Below are 25443 nucleotides of genomic sequence, written 5' to 3' on the forward strand. Positions count from 1 at the left end.
CGCTTTTGAGTATGCTGCATCTTCATTTTACCAATTGATATTGTTGTTTTTTTTTTAATTGTATGAATCCGTTTGGACATAAAGATTGTTCCCAAGAAATATGAAGTAATTCTGTTCGCCAGTTTTAATATAATCTATAAAACATCGCAATCCGGGACAGTCGGGAGTCGGCAGTACTAGATTTACCGCCCACCCGCTAGACCTGCTACAACATATATATTGCTCACAACTTTATCTTTATACATTTACATGCGTGATATCTATATACACTTTGATATGAAATACAATATCTTTTTATCTAATATCATGAAATGTTCAAATACAAATAATTAAATTCATGCATCAAATCAAAATTATTTATTCCCATATGTAAACTCATTATTAATCTTTGAAGACTAATACATATTTAGATTTCCATTTCATTATTAATCTATATAATTCGTATTCAGATTTCCATTTGGGTCCATTTGACCTCCATTAGGTCCATTTGATTTCCATTTGGGTTCCATTTGTGTCCATTTGGGTTCATTTGGGTAATTCGACGTACCGGAAAAATCCAGATAGGTTTTTTTATTTTACTAATTGTATATCCGGGTTTATGACAGCAGCGATCATGGTTTAGACTGTTTAGATAGTAAAACCTAAAGTGGAGATTAGCTTGATCTAATGTTTAGGACTCTTTTTACATAAAGACATGGTAGTGAACTCCTCTAAACATTTTCGTAATGAATGATGCGCCATGTTATTTTCTACACAACTGGCAAAGAAAATCCTACTGCAAAAAGTTGTTTACATTCATCAGTTAATGGTTCTCGGCAACTTCTGCAATTTTCGCTCTCTTACAGGGTACCCCAGTGAAGGATGTCATAATTCCTGACAGTGCACAGAAGACTCTGCTGCTTCAGAAACATGCTGATTATATAGCAGCTTATGGAGCCAAGAAAGATGACTATGTGAGTTGGTGAGATAATCTGTTCACACTGACTGAATGCATGAAATAATTGAATCAGGCATTTTGTTAACTTATTTTTAAAAGTCCGTAGGTTTCACATTTAGTTTAACACGCGCTCAACAGTCAAGTAAACTCAAAAATTCATTTTCCTTGACATTATATTACATGTAAATCTAGCATTTAAAAAAAAGAGAATGGACAGTCTTCATTTTTGAAAATTCCTGAGTCACTGTGCATCCAGGGCTGTATTTGTTTGGTGTGATCCTAATTTACTCGTTTGCAGTTTGGAGATCTCTAGTAGGTCTCTATCGTCTACTTTTTTAATAGCAAGTTACAGAATTAGAGGCTGGAGATATATTGGCAATATCCTAGAACAGTTGTGGAGATAGGAAACGGATAGACCTTTGGAGAGATTTTGTTTAGGGGGTATGATATATTTGGATTGATCAACATCTACACTGAAACTTTGGACCTCACTTTTACTTTTGAGAATTGATAGATCGATTGACAAAATCAATAGAAACTTTGTCTGGCTTATAGTGAAATGAATGCTTTAAGACCATTTTCTCTATAGAGTGAATTAATGCAGTCTTCAAGAGAGTTGCTCTTCTTTTTTTTTTCTTTTTTTTTTTTTGATATTCTGAAGTTCAGTTATTACTTATAGAAATTAGGCTTTAGAAAATATCACCAAAGAATAAACATTGTAATATGCATATTTCAAAATCAGGTGGCAAATCTGTCTCAAGTTTAATATAAAAGAACAAAAATAAGAATAATGAGTACAGTAAAACATTTAAGGGTGTTTACTTTGTGTTGTTGATTTATAGTAAATTAGTCAGGTCTACAGAATTTGAATGCACACTGGCCTTAAAATCGCATTCTCAAAATTATTGTGAGTGTCACATCGAGAAGTCAAAACAAAATTTTCCAAATAACATGTCATTCTATTAGTATGTGTTCATCATTGAAATTGTACAAATAAACAATGAGTTAGCTACCCCATAAACCCAGCCCAGGTGTAGGTTTAAACAATTAATTATCTACCCTCCAAACAGGTACAGGTGTTGAGTCACTTATGTAAACATTTTATTAACATGGCCACACCTGCCAAGGGCATCCACTGAACCTTTACCAGGCAGGGTCCACACTTAAATAACTATAAGCTTGATGAATGGACACACTACCACCTCTTCTTAATATCAAGAGTGACTGTGCATTTTTCACTTACAGTAGTGTAAATCCTGTGATAATTCTAGAATTGAAATATGACTTAAATACTGAGATTCATCCAAATATCACAGCCAAGCAAAATTTTTACGGGCCAAACAAATTTTATACCTAAAAAAAAATTTGTGATCAATTTAGGTTTCATAAAGTTTACCAGCCCAGGCAGCTTTTTCGCAGGGATCAACATTAACGGTTTTGCGATTGCTCGAGGCAAGTGAAAACCCAGTTCGAACAAGTGAAGCTCAATACACACTTGCCCAATGGGGCAAGTGATTTTTTTCAGTAGGAATTGGAAATATGATTATTATAATAATTGTGTTAAGCTTGATGAATATCAAATATTAGAAAGTAAAGTCCAACTCCATGTAGTGTTGTTTTCTTTACTGATTATCGTCAGATTATAGTGAAGACCCATTCCAATATATCATACTGTATCACCAATTGACAAAGAGAGATAATTAGAATTACTAGTTGACAGGCTTAGTAGAGTCAAAAATATTTTGGACAACTAAGTTTTTCATTCAGACAAGTAAAACTTCCGAGTTTACTTGCCCAAAGGGCGAGTGAGATGAAAAGTTAATGTCTATCCCTGTTTCAAGATATTTTCCAGCCCAATCCAAAATTTGGAGCCCAAGATTCATTACATTTCTGTCTTTATCATCACCTTAATTGAAAAAGATATAAAGCAGTTGATTTTGTTTCATTTTATTATAAAGATGGCAAAGATGTATACATGTGTATATAACAAGATGAGGATAAAGGTATCACTGAGAGGAAGTATTTTAGTTTAAACTTGAAGAAGACATAAGAAGAAAGTTTAGTGCTTTCAATTAAAGTGTTACATGAATTAAAAAAAGTTATATGTTATAATTATAAATATGCTATATGTAATTATATTGAAAATTTTCACACAGATGTTTTAAAAAGTCTGTAAGGGAGGGGGTTGGGGGGGGGGGGGGGGGGGGCAAAATAAGGCCTTATTCCCAATTCTAAAAACAGTTATTTTCCCTTATTGTTGCTTTAAAATTTCCACACAATGAAAACAAATCAATGCAGGGTAGCCTTATCATTCATAAATCTCATTCACAGGAGATTGAAATATTTCAGAAAGATGTGCATTATTTTAGTAAATCACGTATTTTGAATTAGTATTTTGACTAGCATTTTGTTTGAAAAAGAGTGTTGCGAGAATTTGAATACAGACTCATGGTATGAATAAACAGATTGTCAGAATGTTGGGAGAATTTACAGACTCATGGTATGAATAAACAAAGTGTTGGGAGAATTAGAATACAGACTCATGGTATGAATAAACAGAATGTTGGGAGAATTAGAATACAGGCTCATGGTCTGAATAAACAGAATATTTGTAAGCAATGTCTAGCTGACGACAAAGGACAAAAATTGGGGAAAAAAACAAATGAAGCACTTTTCATTATAACCCTTCAGAACATAGAGATATTTTCTACTGCAGCACAGTACAGTGTAATTGTATTACCCATTGTCTTAAATTTCAACCAACTGCGCCAAGAAAAAATAATTTGGGCCACAAGTAAGACCTGGAGTATGAACATATATTACTATACTTGAATTGAAAAATTGAGACAGTAGCATGACAATCTCGCATATTTAAATGCTGAACTAAAGTAGTTAAACAAAACAAAGTAGACATAGAAGCATGAGGACACATATATGAAAAAATTTTCATTCGGGAAATTAAAACCATATAGATTTGTTTTTGATTATTTTCAGTTTTATTTTTATTTGTCTATTTATTTATTTTGTTTTATTTTCAGTTTTAAATATGTAAATAGCATATATGTATGTATACAACATACCTTCATATACTATTTCATATTGTATCTGTATAATACTGCTGTCTGCATATATGTTTTCAGGACCACAATGTAAACTAGTTTTAAACTAATTGTGCTATCCTGTTTAAATAAAGGACATTATTATTATTATTATAACAGAACTTGCTTTATGAGTAGCCCTTTGAGGCTTTTGCTGTGTTTGTTATAATTGTGATGTAATCTTTACATATACATGTAATAGTAAAGTGATTACTTTCAAATTACATTCAGTAACATGATTTAGAACAGCTTAGTCTGAAACATTAACATTGTAAATTTTCTGTAGGAATACTGTATAACAGAGTATTTACGGTTGAGTGGGATGTATTGGGGGCTGACTGCGATGGACCTGATGAAACAGCTAGATAGAATGAACAAGGAGGAAGTTCTCAAGTTTATCCAGCAGTGTCAGCACGAGTGCGGGGGGATAGGTGCCAGTATAGGTCATGACCCCCACCTCCTGTACACACTGAGTGCAATACAGGTACATGTGTTTGTTCCCTGCAGTGGTTGTGAATTCGATTCTGATTAAAGCATGTCATATATCTAACTAGAAAAGCGTGCATCAAGTGCAAATAGTTGTATGTAAATTTCTCTCTTTCTCACATCCATATTTAAAATTTATTACAATATGGAATTATGTAATAAGAAAGATTGACATAATATTTATTTACAAACACTGGTTCATTCATTGTTGCTTTCTGTCCTTACAATGTATGATGTTGTTGTAGATACTGACAATGTATGATGCTGTTGTAGATACTGACAATGTATGATGCTGTTGTAGATACTGACAATGTATGATGCTGTTGTAGATGCTGACAATGTGTGATGCTGTTGTAGATGCTGACAACGTGTGATGCTGTTGTAGATACTGACAATGTGTGATGTTGTTGTAGATACTGACAATGTATGATGTTTTTGTAGATACTGACAATGTATGATGCTGATGTAGATACTGACAATGTATGATGTTGTTGTAGATACTGACAATGTATGATGCTGTTGTAGATACTGACAATGTGTGATGCTGTTGTAGATGCTGACAACGTGTGATGTTGTTGTAGATACTGACAATGTATGATGCTGTTGTAGATGCTGACAATGTGTGATGCTGTTGTAGATACTGACAATGTGTGATGTTGTTGTAGATACTGACAATGTATGATGCTGATGTAGATACTGACAATGTATGATGTTGTTGTAGATACTGACAATGTATGATGCTGTTGTAGATACTGACAATGTATGATGCTGTTGTAGATACTGACAATGTATGATGTTGTTGTAGATACTGACAATGTATGATGCTGTAGACGTGGTGAACACTGATAAAGTTGTAGAGTTTGTCATCTCACTTCAGCAGGAGGATGGCAGTTTTTATGGAGATAAGTGGGGTATGTAGCATATTTTACAGAAATTAGTGGGTTATGTAGCAAGTTTTATGACGATAAGTGTAGCAAATTTTTACAGAGATAAGTGGGCTTTGTAGCAAATCTTTATGGAGTGCTAAGGTATAGCATGTTTTTTCCATGAAGTGATAATTTTGGCTTTTTTAGTGGTTTAATATCATGCCACTAAACGTTTAGATAAATTTTCACCCAAATGTGTCTGCAATCATCATACATATTTCTGCAAGAAAGATAATTCTTTAAAGCAGTTAATAGTACATGTAGCATTCTTCGGCTTGGGAGGTAAATAAACTACTAGTTCTAACACATTTCATGAAAAGTATGCCAGCTTGAAGGATGGCAGTTCATGCCCTCATGTATTTTGAAAAATGAAATATATTTCTCAAATACTGTAATACATCTGTAACAAATACCACGCTGTGTCAATGAACAGGAATGAATTTTCAAAGAAATGCTGTTTACATCTCACACGGAATATATTGAATGACTTATGATTACTGTGTAGTTGCACAATAAGAATAGAGAAATAGGAATGATATACTGAATGAATAAAAGTAACAAGTTTCTCTGAACATAGTTTTTTTTCTTCTTTTCTCTATTTTAGGGGAAGTAGATACTCGATTTTCATTCTGTGCCATTGCGTGTCTTGCTTTACTGGTAAGCATTTCAAAACCACAGTAATCTCTGAAGTAAAAAATGTCGTGCTGAAATGTTGAGTTTGTACAGTTGTTTTATTTTGTAGAACAAATTAGATGCAATAGATGTGGAAAAAGCTGTAGAATTTGTACTAACTTGTATGAACTTTGATGGTGGGTTTGGTTGCCGGCCTGGAAGTGAGACCCATTCTGGACAAGTCTATTGTTGTGTGGGGATGTTAGCTATAACTGGCAGACTGCATCATGTGAATGCTGACTTGTTAGGATGGTGGTTGTGTGAAAGACAACTCCCCTCAGGGGGACTTAATGGTATGTTCTTTTATGTATGAAACCAATCGTCTAGTGGTACAACGATGTTTGACTGTGCTGGTTTCCTCACTCCCTTAAGCTTTCACAAATTGAATTCAAATCTGATGTTTACCTTCTATATGGGAAAATTACAGATCATGTGCTTAACTTTTGTCCTTGTTCATTCCACCTTTACAAAAGTTATACTCCTTTATGTGAAAATTAGATTGTTTATCAAAGGAATAAATTTGTAGTTTGTTTGGTGTAATGTACATGATTGGTGAAGCCATTGTAGAGGGTACAGGTTTGTTTATATAAATTCCTCTCATTGTTTCATCTCACACTGTTTTTATGGGTATCGAAGATGTGTACATTTCAGGGCTCGAAATTGCATGTCAGTTCATGACTGGTAAAAAGTTTGACGGACAGACTGATATTTATTTTGGTTAGTCCAATAGGACTGGTCAATTTTCTAAAATGTCATTTTGAAAAACTTATGCATGGAATCTTAAACACACCTTTCTGCAGACATCAGACAAACCTGATTATTGATGCAATATTGTCCGAGACATTTCATGTTAATCCCATTATTTATTTGAATAACATTAACAAAATATGTTTAATTATTTCTGGAAAACCCTGGTGGACTAGTAAATGTTTCAACGGAGTTGTTAAAAATAAGCCCTATCAGTCCGGCTGAACTGGTGACATAAAAAGTTAGTTTCAAGCCCTGTATTTCAGGAATTTTAATTTCATTTAATGAAAAATGCAGTTTGATGAACTTTTAGAATGATTCGTAGATATAAAATGTCACTGACTGATTCTTAGATATTGAATTTAAATGATTCTGATATTGAATATAATTGAGTGAATTCATGGAGTGATTCAAAGGTACAGGTTTATCTAAGAGAATTTGATTCTTTAAGTTTTCAAAATGTGTATTATGAATACAGCTTCATGGCCATTAATTGCTGTACAGTTTTACAATTTTAAGTTTTCACCTTTTCTGTCGGATTTTTGGGAATTTTCTACAAAATACAGTTTTACCACCTATTACATAACCTACATACATGTACTACAATCTGAACTTGATTTATAAGACCCTTAATCATGAAGACGGGTGTATATTTATGGTACGTGACAGAACTCTTATGTGTAGTTTTTGATATCCATTGCACTAAATGTATCAGAACCATGGTCGATTCAGATCTGTATGTTGGTGAGGAGAATGAACAGAAAATCAGTGTACATTGAATTTATTTACTTAACAGGACGACCTGAAAAGTTGCCAGATGTGTGTTACTCATGGTGGGTGCTAGCCTCTCTTAAAATAATCGGAAAACTTCACTGGATAGACAAGGTATGCAGTTGTTGTAGGAATTTAATTTCACAGGTTGTTTTGATTGCAGTTGCTAAAACAGCTCACTTTACATTGACTGGTTCTCAGCCCTATCAATGAAAGGACTCTATATCTGATAAGGACTCTTTCTTTGCTGACCAAAACCAATAGTTGTGTTTTTGTCTCAAAATTGACTGTATTTCATGCAAAAATCTTGATGCGACCTGGTTGTTGTTTTAGTAGGATCAAAATGATGTAGATGAGGATAGTTAAGGCGCATCATAAACAGAACATTTTGTCACCATTTTTGGTATTTTTAAAGTAATTGGCTGTTTTTCACTCAATTTATTATTAGTTCACCTGAACTGAAGGCTTAAGGAAGTTAGCTTCTGAGCTTTTGAGCACAACTGCGCAGGATGCTACAACTAAGTATTTACTGGTTTAATACTGACGCCATTGGTGCAACATATTACACATCTATTGCTGAAGCATATACAGCTGAAAAATTTGGTGTCAATTCAAATTTTGAAAGGGTTTGGCACCTGTCTTCTTTGTAGCAATACAAGTATTGTAAAATGTTTATTGAGTCTCTTCTTTACAGGATAAGTTGATTCAGTTTATTTTGGCCAGTCAAGACGAGGAGACAGGAGGGTTTGCTGACCGCCCCGGGGATATGGTGGATCCCTTCCACACCCTGTTTGGGATTGCGGGTCTATCATTGTTGGGGGATGACCGGATTAAACCAGTGAATCCAGTATTTTGTATGTCCGAGGAAGTACTTCAAAGAGCAGGCATTAGAGTAGAACTGTTGTAAAAAGAACGGTACTACAAAGCCAGGGTTATATACAAGCATCTTCTGTGATACTGCATTCGACGCTGAAGGTTACATCTGTTCAAGACATTGGTAGAAAAATAAAAACCAAGACTGAAAGAAAAACAGGCAACCCTTAAGCAGACTGAGGTGTTAATGATGAGTTATAAGGGAAGATTTTGAAAATTTTATTTATGTTTTGATAATACATGTAATAGTTTCAGCAGGGTTTCTAGGACATAAAATACTCCTCCCTGCCTGGAGTGGAGGATCAGGGATTTATATACAGGTATATACTGTGTTGCTGGGAGCCTCCTTCAGTTGCATTTATTCACAAATACATTTTTGAAAGAATTAGTGGGAATATTGAGGATAGAGTTAAGACTTCGTGGATAGGTTGGAAAAAAATAAACTGTATTGTTTTATGTTATTATGTCGTGTACACTATTGGATGTGAGGGAATGTATTGTGTACAGGGAAATTTTCATCCATTTCTCGGAATCTCCACAGGTCGAATTTATCATATTGCTCTAATGTAGCAATGATTAAGGGGAGGGGGGAGTTAGTGAATATGATAGTTCATTTTAAGTGACAATAGCAACAATGCAATCACGTTGTAACAGGAAGGGGGAAAATGCAATGGACCAGAATTGGATTTGAACACAGACCCCAAATTTTTTAGAAAGGTGCTCTGCCAACTGAGCTATCTGGTCATCAATGATTAAATACGGCTGACCACCACATCCCTTCTTTATTAAATGTCTTCACCCTCGAAGACAATCATTCCAGGATGATTAATACCCCATAGCAGGCCTCTCACATGTCAGTTCCAGGAGCTGACATTACCAAAATAAATAGTTTGGGGCAAATCTGACAGCCCATTGTAGGTAACAATACCAACAGTGCAATCATGATTTTAAAACAGGATGGGAAAAAAAATTAATGGTTCAGACAGGGATTCAAACCCAGGCTCACTGAATCTCCAGTCAGGTGCTTTATCAACTGGTAATCAAAGCCATCTGACTGCTATATTGATGAAGAAATCTTCATACATAAACAGGGTGGATTTGTTTTCCTGTGTGTCTTGGTGTAGATTTTTATGTATTATTACTATACATTAACCTTTCTTAGTGAGGTATATGTATTACTACACAATTTGTCAGTTACAATTACTGTTTATATCAATGTAATAATGTAAAATAAAATTACTGCATTCATTTCTTGTTGGATTTGTGTATTTAAAAATAAATTACATCCAGGAATATGCTGCACTCTATCCATCAAGTCCTCACACTATCAGTTAAGTCCTCACACTATCAATCAAGTCCTCACACTATTAGTAAAGTCCTCACACTACCTCTCAAGTTCTCACACTATGAGTCAAGTTCTCAGACTACCTCTCAAGTTCTCGCACTATCAGTCAAGTCCTCACACTATTAGTAAAGTCCTCACACTGTCAAGTCCTCACACTATTAGTAAAGTCCTCACACTATCCATCAAGTTCTCACACTATCAGTCAAGTCCTCACATTATCAGTCAAGTCCTCACACTGTTAATCAATTCCTCACTCTAGTTTGGACTTTTGAGAAATAAAATTTTGAAATAAAGAGCTCATTATGAAAATAATACAATTTTGAATAAAAAGAAGAGTTTCTTCCAATGTAGATTTTACTCTTTATTAAGAGGTATTGTCTGAGCTTCATCAAAAAGTGTCTGTGGGTATAACTCACAACAATCTGGTCCATATATCAAGAAACAAGATGGAATGATTGATGATTTATTACAAATAATGAAAAATGAAGTATATTTACAAGAATGACTACACCATCTTCACATGAACATTTTGTTATTTTTAAAGTTATGTTTTAATATTTCTAGAGTTAAGCAGCAGATTTTTTATATCCTACATATTCATCCCAGCCTTTCCGACACGTTTTAACAATCCAGTCATGTTCATCATCATCTGCAAAAAAAACAACCAATTGTATTGGTATGGAGAATCTTGTTTGACTCACTGTGAAACAAGTACACACTAGGAATATACTTCTGAAGAGGACCATTATCTTTCAACTAAGACGTGTTGATGTAAAAATTATCAAATGTTTGAATATTGATATATTGGTGATGATTTTTATGTACTGTAAAGCAGTTCTAGTCATTTTGTTAATATCATAAATCAGCACCCATGACTTTTGATAGCTTATGCCTCTTTAAGATAAGTTAAGTACTAGACCCAATAACTATTGATAGACTGAAATACTCATTATAACAGTCTCAGATCTCTCTGCTATAAATGTAACCCACCTGCATTTCTTAAAAATTTATGATTATAATCAACAACCACTCTTGTTTTTGGGTTGTAGAAGCCATCGCCACAATCGTAACAGCCCTCAGGAATTTCCCGCGGTGGCACACGATTGGTCAATTGTGATCTGCCTGTGTAAGATATATAATAAAGATATTGAATGCATAATTCAATTATTTAGGTTGATAATTTCGCTCACTCTGCACTTACAATATCTAATAGTATTCCAGATAGTACACACTTTATTAGGTAGAGAGTATATAGAAGAAGAAACAATTGAACATTTGTTTTGGGAATGTGATAGTGTTCAGCATTTCTTAAGAGAATTTGAACATAAGACCAATCTTCAAATATCAATAACAAAAAATAATTTTATTTTTGGATGAAAAGAAAACTATACAAAATAATCTTGTTCTTTGGCTGAAATATTATATCTATACTATGAGGTGTAAAGGGAAGACACTGAATGTAAATGTTGCGATATCGCTAATGAACACATTTTATGAAACTCAGACATATTGCATATAAAAATGGTGAAAAAGATTTGTTTGACACCTGCTGGAACCGCTGGAATCAATTATTTCATTGAGTGTTTGTTTGCTGTTGTTGTTTATTTTTTATTTTTTTTTGTTTGAAAATTATCTTTTTTATAAATTTCAATATATATGTACCCTTTTAAAATATATTAAATAATGACTGAACTCCTCTCTCTCTCTCTCTCTCTCTCTCTCAGAAAATAATATATACATATACCTTTGATAGTTCTTCTAAACATTTTGTACAAATTTCTTTGCAGAATGTATGTAGATATATACTGTGTGTATGTTTAAAAAAAAAAAAAAATATAAAAAAAAAAAAAAAAAAAAAAAAAGGTAGAGAGTATATTTACCTGCTGGTTTTAACCCTTTGCAAATTTCTGTGTAAAATCGTCTGTCATAACCATCACAGTATTCCCAGTTTTCTTCTTCATATGCTAATCCGTCAGCAAATGTGTATTTTCCCTGTTCAAATTGATTGTGATTAATATACATGTGCTATTCATGCAAAGACACTTCATTTCAGTTTTACAGGAATGTGTAATTTTCCTGTTCAATGATGTATATCTAGTGACTCAGTTAAAAAGAGAAGATGCATATCTAATGACTCGGTTAAGGAAGAGAAGATGTATATTTAATGACTCGGTTAAGGAAGAGAAGATGTATATTTAATGACTCGGTTAAGGAAGAGAAGATGTATATTTAAGGACTCGGTTAAGGAAGAGAAGATGTATATTTAATGACTCGGTTAAGGAAGAGAAGATGTATATTTGGTGACAGTTAAGAAAGGGAAGATGTTTAAGGAAGAGAAGATGTATGTTTAGTGACTCGGTTAAGAAAGGGAAGATGTATATTTAATGACTCAGTCAAGCAAGGGAAGATGTATATTTAGTGACTCGGTTAAGGAAGGGAAGGGAAGATGTATATCTAATGACTCAGGTAAAAAGAGATGTATATTTAATGACTCAGTTAAGGAAGGGAAGATGTATATTTAATGACTCAGTTAAAAACAGAAGATGTATATTTAGTGACCGTTAAGGAAGGGAAGACGAATATTTAGTGACTCAGTTAAAAAGAGAAGATGTATATTTAATGACTCGGTTAAGGAAGGGAAGATGTATATTCAGTGACTCCGTTAAGGAAGGGAAGATGTATATCTAGTGACAATTAAGGAAGGGAACATGCATATCTAGTGACTCGATTAAGGGAAGGAAGATGTATATTCAATATTCCGTTCAAAAATGGAAGATGTACATATTCAGTGACTTTAAGTTAACGAAGGGAAAATCTATATTCAGTGACTTGCTTAAGGAAGAAAAGGTCTAGACTTGGTGTTTCTGTTTAGGAAGAAAATGTCTGTACATGTATATGGTGACTTGGTTAAGGAAGTAATGAATGGTCTATATATGGTGACTCGGTTAAGGAAGAGAATCCCTTACCTGTACCGCTACACCATTTTCCCAAGTGGCATCATATTTGCTACCATTGGGAAAAAATAAAGTTCCCTTTCCGTGAAACATTCCATCTTTCATTTCTCCTTCATATTTTGTTTCTGTGGGGAATTCATAATTTCCTTTTCCTTCCATTCTGTAAGAAGATGTTATCTTGATTTTAGATTAATTTCTCTTTAAAGTGCTTACATATTGAAATTAATGAAATTGTGGATAAAGAATTAAATCATTTTACCTAGTGAATTTCAAAAACTTCAAAATCATTGGGAAAGGACTCATAAATCAACAACATCTACCATTCATTGTGATGACATAATCCTATTGACTTTTGTATTATGATGTCATTTATTTTCAAATTTTTGACATTGTTAGATCAGTTGCTTTATACTCATGCATATCTTTGCATAGATAAGCCTCTTCTGTACAATTATATATACAAAATTAAGAGAGTCGGATTCTGTTATTCATAAACCCTCCTCTTACAGAATTCCAGAAACAGTTTCGGGATCAGGTACCCAACTTCCTATGAAGTACTAGTATTTCAAAATACCTTTCCAAAAAGTTACCATGGAAGAAAAAGTGAAATTGTGTTTTGAACTTAATGGGTTTTAAAATATTTTTGGAAACCCTGGGGTAAGAAGATCACAACGCACGCAGAATGAGGGTTGTTATGTTATACATAGTCCCTCTTCAAACTGCTGAATGTAAGCTTTAAAAAAATTCGATCCATCCAAATATTTCGCATCGAAAGGAGTGGTACGAAATGATCATTTTTACATATAAATCACATAATCAGGAGGAAACTAGTCTAAATTCAGTGATTCATGTATTGTTTACATCGAGTAAATTCGGTCGCATCGTACATGACATGTTTTCTGCGTTTACCCATCATTTCTTATACTTATCCTCTGCTTCAAATTATTTTTTGCCTTGATTTGTCTTATCACTTATAGTCCCCTATACTGAGTCTGAAACAAATCAGATATACCTTCCATTTTTGTAATCTCCCTCATATTTGCTTCCCGTGTACTCCATTTTGCCGCTTTTGTTGTCAAGAGAAACGAACAACGCGTTGAAATTATTCCGGTCGGACTATAGAATTCCGTCAATTACGAAGGAACATAATAATAGTTAATTTGTTCTGTTTTAGAATTGCTGTAAAAAAATTGAGCAAGTAATACATACTATTTGAATTCTAATGTTGAGTATAAATATAATATGTGTTTATGCACCAATCAAGGGTCGGGGGGGGGGGGGGGGGGGGGGGGTGTATATACAGTTTAACAAACCGAATATATATAACAATATAAATGAATAACAATCATTCAGAAGTACTAATACTGTCAGAGTTCACACTTCTGCGCTGCACACATCTATAATTATATATGAAATACTCATTGCAGACAAGAATGAAATACATGTATACAATAACAGATAATCAAACTAGCTGCTTCACACATCTAATGACAGTGCCAGTTTCAGAGACGAGAAAGTGGATAAAGTTGATGTTATGTGAATACATATATAATAAACTTGTAATCAACATCAGTATGAGAGTTTAGTAAATACAGTATGCAAGTATAATACACATGTACATGCAGGATCCAGTCAATTGTTCTGAATGTACATGTGTTATGCCTATTTAAAGCAGGAAGGTTAGAATAGAATAATTATATAAATTCCTCCATGATTTTCAATTTCCATTCAATTCTTTATTGACACTAAAGAACATGTAAGTGTTGTTCGCCATGTAGTATAAAATACATATATACTGTGTTATACGGTATCATAGTTGTAATAATCCTTTGTTTCTAAGGTATAAAGAGTCTCTGATATATAAACACATTTCTCTGTAGATACAATGTTGAGAGGATTCAGTAAACAAGATGCAGGACAATCATATGATATTTTTGAATACGTTTTTCTTATATGTTTGTATAAAGGACAATCAAGTAAAAAAATGTTTTTCATCTTCGACACTGGTCTTACAATGATAGCAAAATCTGTTTTCTCTAGGAATGACAGGATTGCAATATCTACCTGTTTCTATATACATGTACACTTATTGTGCACTTATTCTTAGATAAGGTAAGATAAGAGCGTAGGTTCCTGTGAATTGGAAGACCCAAATATAGTTGTATTTCTAGTTTTTTGTCTTCATAGTTAAATAATGTAAGTTAAAACAAATGAGAGTTTCCCACATTGAGTTAGATAAATCTTAAAGATCAGCTCCATTTGTTTACTTGAATTACGACCATCATCCATTTGTTAACTTGTTTACTTCTTGACCATCACCCACCTATTACTGTTTTATAACCATATGATGAGTCATTTCTTCTTGTCCTATGCAATTTTGTTCCAAACTCATGTACAGAATAGAATAGAATACTTTATTTCCAACATAGACACACATGAGATGATTACAACAATGAAGAGCAGAGATACCAAACGATAGAGTATATACATATTAACCAATAATCATAGCTGACAAGGAGAACAGTCATAATTCCTTTATAAATGCCATAAATGCATACATGCATGTATTGTTATATCATCTTATTATTGATAAATCTGCCAACAAGATCAACAATTCTTTCTCTTCTGTGTTGAGTAGCCAAGATAGTTTTTGTTCATTATCTAAAATAGAAAATGTTAGAATTAAAAAAAAAATCAAATATTTATTTTCTTTCGTTATCGTATTTTTCATATGTTATTTTAAAAATGCATTTCATTTTCAATGGTAAATAGATTTGCATTTAGTGCATAATTGGTCCTTATGCCTTGTTTGGGCTCTGAATCAGATATAAATCTTTTCTATTCTATTTGTATTTTGCGGGGACAGTAGTACCGGCTGTTCGTTCGCGTTCGTCTGCTTGTCTGTACATTGTTTGCATACCATTGGTGTCTTTAAGTTGGCGTGCATGCCGCGGGGGGGGGGGGGTCATGTCAATGTATGTGTCTTCTATCTGAATACAATTTAATTCATAATTATTATGGGTTACATATATATAAATAATGTAGATCAATTCATTCAATATCATGGTTTTAAAAAAGAATGTTATTTCTTCAAATCGGAATTTTTATTTTTTTAAATGCAGCAAAACAAAACTTTATTTCAAAAGTAGCAGGTGAGCCTTAAATTATCTTAAATGTACATAGCAGTCTTCCTCTAAACTCACTAGCCGGACTCCTCGGGGCTAATGGCTTGTGAAAAGCCAGTCGGGCTAGTAAAAAATAATTACTTTGATTTTAAACCTTTTCGGTTTATCTGAGTCTGATTTGCGTTTGTAAATCATTACAATGCTTTTAAAGCATGTTTTTGTGTTTTAAATTCATTCCAATGAATTATACCCCCAATGTTTACGTTTTATTTACGGGCTTGAAATATTTTTCAAAATGACATTGAGGAAGTAAATCTGTCAAATTAACTGGCAAGTAATGTCCGGTGTCTCCGGAACGTTTTCTTGTAGATGTGTAGATATCAATTTATCTTTATGCCCCCGTAATCGGAGATTCAGAGGCATACAGTTTTGGGTTTATCTGTCTGTTTGTCCGCAAAAACTATAACTTTAATTGGTCATAACTTTTGAACACTAATAGTGCTGAGGCTTTCAAATTTCAAATGTATATTCTTTATGACAAAACCATAATCTTTGACCTCTTCACCTTCATCTTGGATTTTGACTTATTTTTGAAAAACTTTAACCTTGGCCGTAACTTTTGATAGCTTAGTGATAAAGTTTTCATATTTGACATGTGTATTCCTTGTGATAAGACCTTTCCGTTGGCACCAGAATTACTTCGCTGCCTTACGGGGGTATCGGTGTTTCACAAACACATCCTTTTTCAAGAAGAAATTAAATTTCCTTACTTGAATTGATGACTGGATAAATTAATGAATATGATAATCAAATTATGCCATATTAACACTTGCACTTAATGTAAATGAAATCCTGGATCCTCCCATGAATACTCTTTGAAGTGTATAGTCTGTATAAAACCTGTAATTTTCACTACCAAGACTGCTCTTGTTCTATATATTTCTTACACTTAAAGTGTTGCTTCAAATGACAAATAATTCACATACACTTTTGTTAAGATTGAAAGAAGAAAAAAGAATTTATTCCTACCACAGGCACATATATCGCTTGGGGGCCTAATTACTATATATCAGAGTCATATTTATATAGGAATTAAGCCCCCAAGCGATAGACGTGTCCGTGATCCCCACAAATCATCTAAAAAACTATTCTATCTGATATATGATATAGTATACCGTCTATTTACATGTACATGTATTTGAATATTGAATTATTCTAGAACTATGCCAATTTGACAAAGGCAAAACCATAAACTTAAATAACATCACTTTCCAATTATACGCACCAATAATAGCAATACTGGTAATTCATTTTGCAGATAGGTTACTAAATAAATTAATATTCGGATATAAAAGCAGATAGGTGGAATCTTCTGTCACTCAGGGGAAATTCTATATTGGAGCTGTTTTTCTGTAGGGAAAATTGGACCTGAGTTATTCTTCTGAGGGGGGGGGGGGGGCTTGATTATCGAGCCTTTTCAGGGAGGGGCATCTAGCCAAAGTTGAGAGGTAATTGGTGACCATCTTGGGGGAAATTCTTAAACTACAACAATGGTCTTCACTTGTGACACCCACCTACCTACCCCCGAAAACTAGCTGTAGAGCAAAATTTCCCCTGCGGAAAACTCACTCTAGATAAACTATTCTCATGGAAATTCAATGCTGTAGTACATGATTATCGAGTAGAATCCCCTAGCCTTATTTTGACCTTTCAATTTCAAATCGAGAATCAATATACATGTATAATGTATTACTTTCCAAAAATTTCTTTCATGTTCAAATGAATTGTGTGCAATAAAATGAAATATGATTAAACTGTCACTTCTGTGTAATTCTCTTCAAGAAAATAACTTCGTAAACTTCTTAACATGCACGCGGGGGAGGGAATGCCCTTAATTGTGGCATTGCTGATGTAAATAGAATCATTTTGACGATGCGCATGCACTGCTGCCTAATCCGGGTACAAGTGGATTACAATAGGATTACGATTCCTGGAATGTTGCCGTGTACAAAGTATCAACACTGCATGTGTTGCTTATAGGAATTATAAGATTGATCACTGTTCGTCATCTTTCATCATTAAAAGCACAAACATATATTTTACGTTATATCTCGGATTGTCATTTCTAAAAATGAGGGTATAAACTGCACCGCTTCACGCCGGCATACGTCACGAGGCGCCGAAGTGTTTTATGGCCGGTACCGGCATACTTCATGAGGCGCGGTAGTGTAGCGTTGCAGTTTGTACCCTCATGTGTTTTCAAAAAATGAATTAATATTTTTATACTTTTATTTCTGTCGAAATTCTTAGCCGTTAAAAATAGACGTACTATATTTGATTCACGTGCGCATTGTTCACAACTGCAACACATTCATGAGGAAATGGCTGTCATTACATTTTGTAAAGATATCAAATGCAAAAGCATCGCATGGAAAAGTAAATATAGATAATTATGCACTGACGGAAAAATTATAACTTAACGGCAGTTTCCGCCGGTAGGTTTGTGTATGTTTGTTGTAATATCCATTGTATATTATGTATTAAACCAAAGACAAAGGTTAATATATATATATTATCGGCGTGTTATTCTGGGAGCAGTGGTGTAAATAAATAATATTTTTACCCGTATATTTTACATCACATGGCAGCTATGGGTTTCATACTCTCTTGGGACCAGTTTCTAGCGGATACTGAATTTACAGCCGTTTGTCGAAATCAAACAAGTTTGTTGATTGCATTTATCAGAGCAGACGGCATACGATTCTGAACAGACGGTATGCGATATATGCCTCGTCAGCATGCACTGGATCTGAGAGACCATCGGATATTGAAGTTACCCAGACGAAAGGCCTTACTAGCTGCCAAGAGGATAGCAAACAGTCACGCCACCGCGAGCCTCAAAATAACAGATTCTGGTCTCATCAGAGAGAGATGCACCATGTACAACATCGATTTGGTGCCCAACAAGCTGCAATGGGATTATCATCATGTGAAAACTTATTAATACTGAATACCAAAACCTAGCTCCAAGGCCTATTAACTTCTTGAAGTACTGACCCATTCTTCTGCAATTATCGATTATTGATAGATGATAGCATATGCTGAAAAGTTTAGTCCTATTTTAAAACTTTGGATATCATAAGTGAAAGATAATCAAGTACTGGATAGAATTATTGGAAGTAATCGCTTTTGAATTTGATAGTTATTGTTTAATTCTGCATCGTCATCTCTAAGGGATCTTTTTTTCTTTGGCAAAATAATGTGAAAAGATCTTATGAGCTTCAGACGTGGGGGGAAAACCGTTTTATTCAGAAAATACAATCAAATTACATCTAATCCTGTTACGAATTCGATGTGTTTGTGTTACGTAACAATTTCCCATGAGGTTATACTTGTCTGTTAATTTGGGCGTCCGAATAGATACCGAGAAAATATCGTCAGCCTAATGATAAAATATGAACTTAAAGCTTGCATGTCTTTCTGTGAACTCTCGAGGAAGCAGGGCACAACCAAAGTAATTCTTCATTCTCCTCGGCCACAGTATATAATATTGAAGACGCGTTTCTTGTCATATAGTTACAAACATTAGTTGCTATCTGTTGTCAAGATCACATTTGAAACGCCAAGGTCAATTTTTGAAAGGAAATTTCGATTTTTTTGTGTGTGTACAGGATTTAAGCTATAATTCCTATCTGATTTTCTTTGGTTAGAGTTTAAGGAATGACACTGTGTATGGAGATTTGGAATTATAAAGGTTAAATACTAAAGGTCGAGGTTACCGGAAGGTTAAATACTAAAGGTCGAGGTTACCGGAAGAGAAAATCTGATGGGAAAAATATATGTAAGATTGAAGTTACACATCAGTTACAACGGCTCAGTGATTAAAACGTTCGCTTTGTGACCGGGAGGTCATGAGTTCGAGTCCAACTCGTGCCTTGGCCGCGTGAAACGTAAGACATACGTGTGACTGCTACTTCGCCAAACGCTCCTTATTTAGAAGTGAATATCGTGGGTCTTTTACTTCAGACCTTGAAAGCCGAGGTCCCGTGTCGCAACAAGCGCTAGCATGAGAAAGAACTCCTTAAGCTCCATGTATATAGTAGATGTAAATTTGTGACGTTTCCCCTGCGTACGTCCCAATGTAAGTGAAAAATTCTCGAAGGGACGTAACTCAAACAAACACTTTCAGGAGGGGGGTGTGCTTAAATGCTTTTGATGTACTTTGTATTCGATTTCAGTGACACTTGAACGGATGCTATATTTTACAAACATCCAGGTTTTTGAAATAGGTTTCAAGTTCATATAATTAAACGTCAAGATCATTGGATGGAAAATTCCGAAACTTTATTGCGATTTTGTGTGTCCGTGTCTCTTACAGAAATGTTTTCTACAATACACCTTATTACCAAGGGGTGCCTGCTTTGAGCAGCCCTTGTTAAATAAACCACGAAGTATAAAACCGTAATCTGAATGTTTTCTTTCACCAGCTTTAAATGAAACATAAAAAGCTTTCTAGATACCGAATATTCGTTTAAAGCCTCAGATGCCGTATAATACAGCCAATTATGTATTGGAAGACCGAGCTCTGTGCAGCATCGATGATCAATGAATTCTAGGCATACTTTTTATGATCTTGATTTATTGGTCAAATTACGTAACCTTCTTTTAATGAAGACTGGCTTTGAATTAGAAGACCGGAAAACAGCAGGAGGAAAAGTTACGATTCTTATATATAGAAAAATCGATTTCAGATGGTCTGTTTGAAACTGAAAAAGTAGATATTGACAACAAAATAAAAAGGTATTCATTTTATGCAGTTGTACAAGACAGAAGAAAGATTTTCAAATCACTAATTTAGACTTCATTTTTATGGCTTTGTAATTCATGGTAACACACAAAACTTAATAAAACAAAAACTCAGCATGCACAGACTCTAAGAATTAATTATTTCTTTCGTAAAAATGAAATGAAACGGAAGCATTAAACTTTGTATTTGTCAAATGTAGAATTGAATAGATAATATTAAAAAAAATGTACATGAAATTGAGTTCTTCCCAGATATTCCAAGATCAATATAGTAGATTAGAAAAATAAAGATATGTTGGATAAATAATGACATTTTTGCACTTAATGTATGAAGAAAAAATAATCATATCGAATTTCAGAGTTCAAATGAACATAGTATTGTCATTATTTTTGATTGCACATAAATCAAAGCCTTCCTGTAAAATTTAAGATGGAACTTACGAGAGTGGGGTTATTCTTTAAATTATTACCCAAAATGCTGGCTTTTCATACAAGATTAAAGTAAATCAATATAAATGTTTTTTTTAGAATCGGAGTTCTGTTTGCAAAAACATATCAACCAAATTAATGAATTTACAAAATTTGAGTTAGTTCAAAGTCTATCACCTGTTCATCAGTTACAGAATTGAAATACACGCCTAGGGAAACAAATGTTGACGATATGTGGGATAAAACAATAACTGTAAAATCGTGCAGATTCGATCATTTTTATCAAAGAATCATTTCGCCACAAAATGTAGTCCATTCCACTTCCTATCAAAATTGGAACCGATATACAACTTTTCCACTGGATAGGTTTAAGTAGTGAATATATGATTATTTTATTTGGACCAACAGAGTAAGTATTGAGACATTATCTACACAGTTATAGCATCCTGCGGCAGTTGTTGATGATCGAGCTAACTTCCTTAAAGCGCTCGATTCACAACTCAATTGGCAATCAATGCTCCGCCTCAAACCTACGACGATTAACTCAGGCAATAACCGCGTTCCTTCGCCAATCGCTTGGCGTTAGAAGTGAACGTTATGGGTCTTTTTGATATGAACTTAAGGTAGCTCCACCCTCATGTGACTCTGCCTTATTATGGGTTCAAAAGAGAAAAAAGTGTATTAATTTGCACTTAATATAAGTTTGATTTAATTCAATATAAACCAAAGAAAATGTATATGTTGCCACCTATTTAAAGATGTTAAACATACACAAATAGAAGGATACATCAACGTCAGAAAATTACTCATTTTTTAAAAACAGTATAACAAAAAGTACATAAAAACTTATTAGAATGATGAAATTTTAACGTTAACAGTTAAAACAAAATTCTGCTTTATAAATAAATCATTTGTGGATATCAGGGTAACAATTGTACTTATAATCGACATACGATAGAGAAAATACCAGCACATGAGTTTTGCCTTTGACAGCATTTTTAGAAAATATAAACCTTTTCTGTATCAATTACTTTACTGATTTTTTTATTTTACGTAGTAAATGAAATTCCTACAAAAGAAGTCTTTTATCATACAAAAAGTTTAGTGAATTAGAGACTGCTAAAATGCTTTGATGTCACATGAGGATAGCATTACCTTTAGTCGGATACATTGTGTCACGTTAGGCTTTGACACGATAAAGAATCATCAATGATATGACTGAAAGTATCATGCATAGGTCTGAATTAGCTTACCGGGTGTCATAGTATCATGCATAGGTCTGAATTAGCTTACCGGGTGTCATAGTATCATGCATAGGTCTGAATTAGCTTACCGGGTGTCGTAGTATCATGCATAGGTCTGAATTAGCTTACCGGGTGTCGTTTCTACAGTAATGAAACATGCTCAAAAGGACGTAAAATGACAAACAAACAAAACGACTGAATAGAAAATGTATTCAACTAATTTATTGAACAGTAGTAAAATGACACAAAAGGAACAAGAAATGTTTATAAAACATGTATGCCCCCCCCCCCCCCCCCCCCCCCCCCCCCCCCCCCCCCCCCCCCCCAATGGTGCAAAATTGAAAAGGGTTATGTACATGCATCATTTAATTGATAGTGCCAAACCATTTCAAAATATTAATCAGACAATATCTTCCTATGTCCAGAGTGGATTGGCCATGTGACCTAAACATCTATAGGTGTCATATACTCCTTATGCTGTACCAGTGTACGAAGTTTGGTGTCAATCAAGCAAATGATTATTAAAATATAGAAGACAATATATTACTATGTCCAGTTTAACCCTTGACCTTTGACCATGTGACCTCCAAATCTATAGGGGTCATATTCTTCTGAAGATGTACCAGTGTATCAATTTTGATGTCTGTCAAGCAAAGGATTATTTGGACATTGGGGGGTCAGTATATTTCTATGTCCAGTTTCACTCTTGACTTTTGACCATGTGACCTCAAAATCAATAGGGGTCATCTACTCCTTAGGATGTACTAGTGTACCAAGTTTGATGTTTGTCAAGCAAAAGCTTTCAAGATATTGAGCGGACAGTGTCTTCCTATGTCCAGAGTGGATAGACCCTTGACCTGTTGACCTGAAAATCAAAAGGAGTCCTCTTCTACTCATAACCAACCCACATATGAAATATCATTACGATCAAGTGAATGGTTCTCAGTTGAGCGGACAACATGTGGTCTACCGACCGACATACCGACAGGTGCAAAGCAATATGCCCCTCTTCTTTGAAGGGGGGGGGGGCAGAAATATCTTTTATCAATCTTAGCACGTTACCATAGTTTCTCCGAAATACAGTGTGTATTTAAAAACTTATCAAGTGTAAAACACAATTTATTTTTGCTACGAGGGCCCCATGATTTGGCTCTTTAAAAATGACGTAAGGTATTTTAAGATAGATGTAAGATCTTGAAACAGTTTTCAGGAATTGCGATATGCAATTAAAAGGGATGTGGCAAGCAGATAAATCCAAACTGCATTTATTTATTGGTTGGTAACTGCATCGTCAGTGGTTATTGTATCAGCAATTGCTGTTACAAACATGGACAATTCATACGGGCCAAGGTTTGATAGCAGTAAAAGGAAAATCTGTTTATTACGAAATCGTAGAACTGAATTTTATTTGCCTGATTGAATACACGGGTGGTTGCATCATTTCCTCTTTTGAAAACACAGATTTTTAAAGGTCTTGTTGATGCAGTGGAAAAATTATGCATAAATGAAGTTTTTTGCGAACCTAAATGATTTATAAATTCCAGTTGGTACATTCTATCCATTAACTTGGTTATCATTGCTTGTCTCCAGGTCTTGTGGGCGTTTTAATTTTCCCACAATGCATCAAATGACTCAAGGTTCTTTGCCGATTAACAATTTATAATTTGTGGATATGGCTAAGCTCAGTTGATATTGGCTAGCAAGATCAAGTGGTTGTCGTACTCATTAGAACGTACGTAGTTCGTCACTTTGCTAAAATGAACGTACATGTAGCTGATATGCTGATTAATTTCAAACAAAGAAAAGTCTGACACGAATACCTAAGAAACAGACGCCATGGGTGTCAGAAGACTGACAACTTTCACCACACCCATAGACATTTCACGTTGTCTCGCCATTTGGCTGCTGGGTGCTGCCTACATAACTATTGCCATACTAACTCTCACCACAGCATATAGCACGAAAAATAACTACCGTCCAATTCTACTGATTTTAAATAACATTTTCATACAATATGGATAGATTATTTCTAGTATATGAAATTGTTACAAATGGTAAATGATCTACATTTACTAGAAACATGCGTCAATGTAAAAATAAAGACGAATTGTACGGTATCTTTGTTTGATATTTCTTGATTTGCATGATAGGAGTGCGACACGGGGAATATTCATCTCCATTTCTATTCCTACTGTATATCAATGACTCAGAAGACAAAGATGTTGCTGAATTGCTAATGTATAGGGAATAATTTACTGGTATTTCAGAGTATGTTGATGGTACAATTATTTTATCTCAAAGTGATACTGCACACATTTTCACGACAACTTCATTAGTTTTTGGATTGTAAATCTCGACATAGACTGGATACGATGAAATTTAGTGAGAAAATGTCAACCACCAACATTAGATATATGAAATATTGTATGTATTAATCACAAAAAATGTATGACTTGGTCTCCTCTTCAGAACATCAGTAAACCTCTGACCTGCCTGCCTGTATCGGTCTATCTGAGCGACTAGCTTCTTCTACATTTATATTATATGACAGAATAAGTGAACTCGACAAGCTAATATGTTTCAAACTATTAGCCAAATAATTGCAATAAATGAGGAATAACAGCGTTGATATATTTTACTCATTTTTGCGAATTCAGCTATTAAAACATTAAGTAAATTAAAGTGAAAAAAATATATTCTCCAGAAGTTTCGCTGACGATGGATCATTTTGACAAAGTGCCAGAGGCTAGTTGACATGAAAACAAGGGTCGGTGGGAGTTGTCCATTTTTCACCATCTGCGGGACCCCGGGGCTGCGTCACGCTTCTTGTCGCCTTGATGATATCATTTGAGTTACTCGTTTTTGGCGGTATGATTAATGATACAGTAAACATATAGAAATATATAGAAGTAAGTATTTTCGCATGGAAATGGTTTATAATTTCCCCTCATATTCAGTATGAAGTATCAAAAAGAGTGCTATGACATTGTTATTCAAAATTTCAAATGCAATATAAGTGCTAAATTTTTT

The 25443-nt window shown here is 34.2% G+C and overlaps 2 protein-coding genes across 4 annotated transcripts; one reads left to right on the forward strand and one right to left on the reverse strand.

The window, feature by feature from the left end:
* The first annotated feature begins 564 nt into the window (after positions 1–564).
* Positions 565–9758, forward strand: LOC125679601 (geranylgeranyl transferase type-2 subunit beta-like). Of its 3 annotated transcripts, XM_048918917.2 has the most exons (8): positions 565–697; positions 846–953; positions 4322–4519; positions 5327–5432; positions 6052–6104; positions 6190–6412; positions 7663–7751; positions 8332–9758. In XM_048918917.2, the coding sequence occupies exons 1-8, from the start codon at positions 695–697 to the stop codon at positions 8542–8544; spliced, it is 993 nt and encodes a 330-aa protein (XP_048774874.2). In that variant the 5' UTR covers positions 565–694; the 3' UTR covers positions 8545–9758. The 3 variants fall into 3 exon arrangements, with proteins under 3 accessions (XP_048774874.2, XP_048774875.2, XP_056011163.1); XM_048918918.2 differs by lacking the exon at positions 4322–4519 and having other exon boundaries at positions 584–697; XM_056155188.1 differs by lacking the exon at positions 565–697 and having other exon boundaries at positions 845–961.
* A 546-nt stretch (positions 9759–10304) lies between these two features.
* Positions 10305–13906, reverse strand: LOC125679607 (MORN repeat-containing protein 5-like). Its single transcript, XM_048918931.2, has 5 exons — positions 13822–13906; positions 12822–12969; positions 11736–11847; positions 10846–10977; positions 10305–10504 (listed from the first exon to the last, which is right to left on the reverse strand). Exons 1-5 carry the CDS (start codon positions 13866–13868, stop codon positions 10422–10424), a joined length of 522 nt encoding a protein of 173 aa, XP_048774888.1. The 5' UTR covers positions 13869–13906; the 3' UTR covers positions 10305–10421.
* Between the last annotated feature and the right edge of the window lie 11537 nt (positions 13907–25443).

This window comes from Ostrea edulis, chromosome 2, assembly GCF_947568905.1.
Source record: "Ostrea edulis chromosome 2, xbOstEdul1.1, whole genome shotgun sequence".
NCBI lineage: Eukaryota > Metazoa > Mollusca > Bivalvia > Ostreida > Ostreidae > Ostrea > Ostrea edulis.

What these genes read in the sequence shown, in the direction of transcription:
- LOC125679601 (XM_048918917.2), top strand. An exon ending in GAGCCAAGAAAGATGACTAT is followed by an intron (nt 954 to 4,321) that starts GTGAGTTGGTGA and finishes AATTTTCTGTAG; the next exon opens with GAATACTGTATAACAGAGTA. An exon ending in CCCCTCAGGGGGACTTAATG is followed by an intron (nt 6,413 to 7,662) that starts GTATGTTCTTTT and finishes TTTACTTAACAG; the next exon opens with GACGACCTGAAAAGTTGCCA.
- LOC125679607 (XM_048918931.2), bottom strand. Translation starts at nt 13,868, where the DNA reads ATGGAGTACACGGGAAGCAAATATGAGGGAGATTACAAAAATGGAAG. An exon ending in GGAGATTACAAAAATGGAAG is followed by an intron (nt 12,970 to 13,821) that starts GTATATCTGATT and finishes ATCTTCTTACAG; the next exon opens with AATGGAAGGAAAAGGAAATT. An exon ending in CAAAGGGTTAAAACCAGCAG is followed by an intron (nt 10,978 to 11,735) that starts GTAAATATACTC and finishes TATCTTACACAG; the next exon opens with GCAGATCACAATTGACCAAT.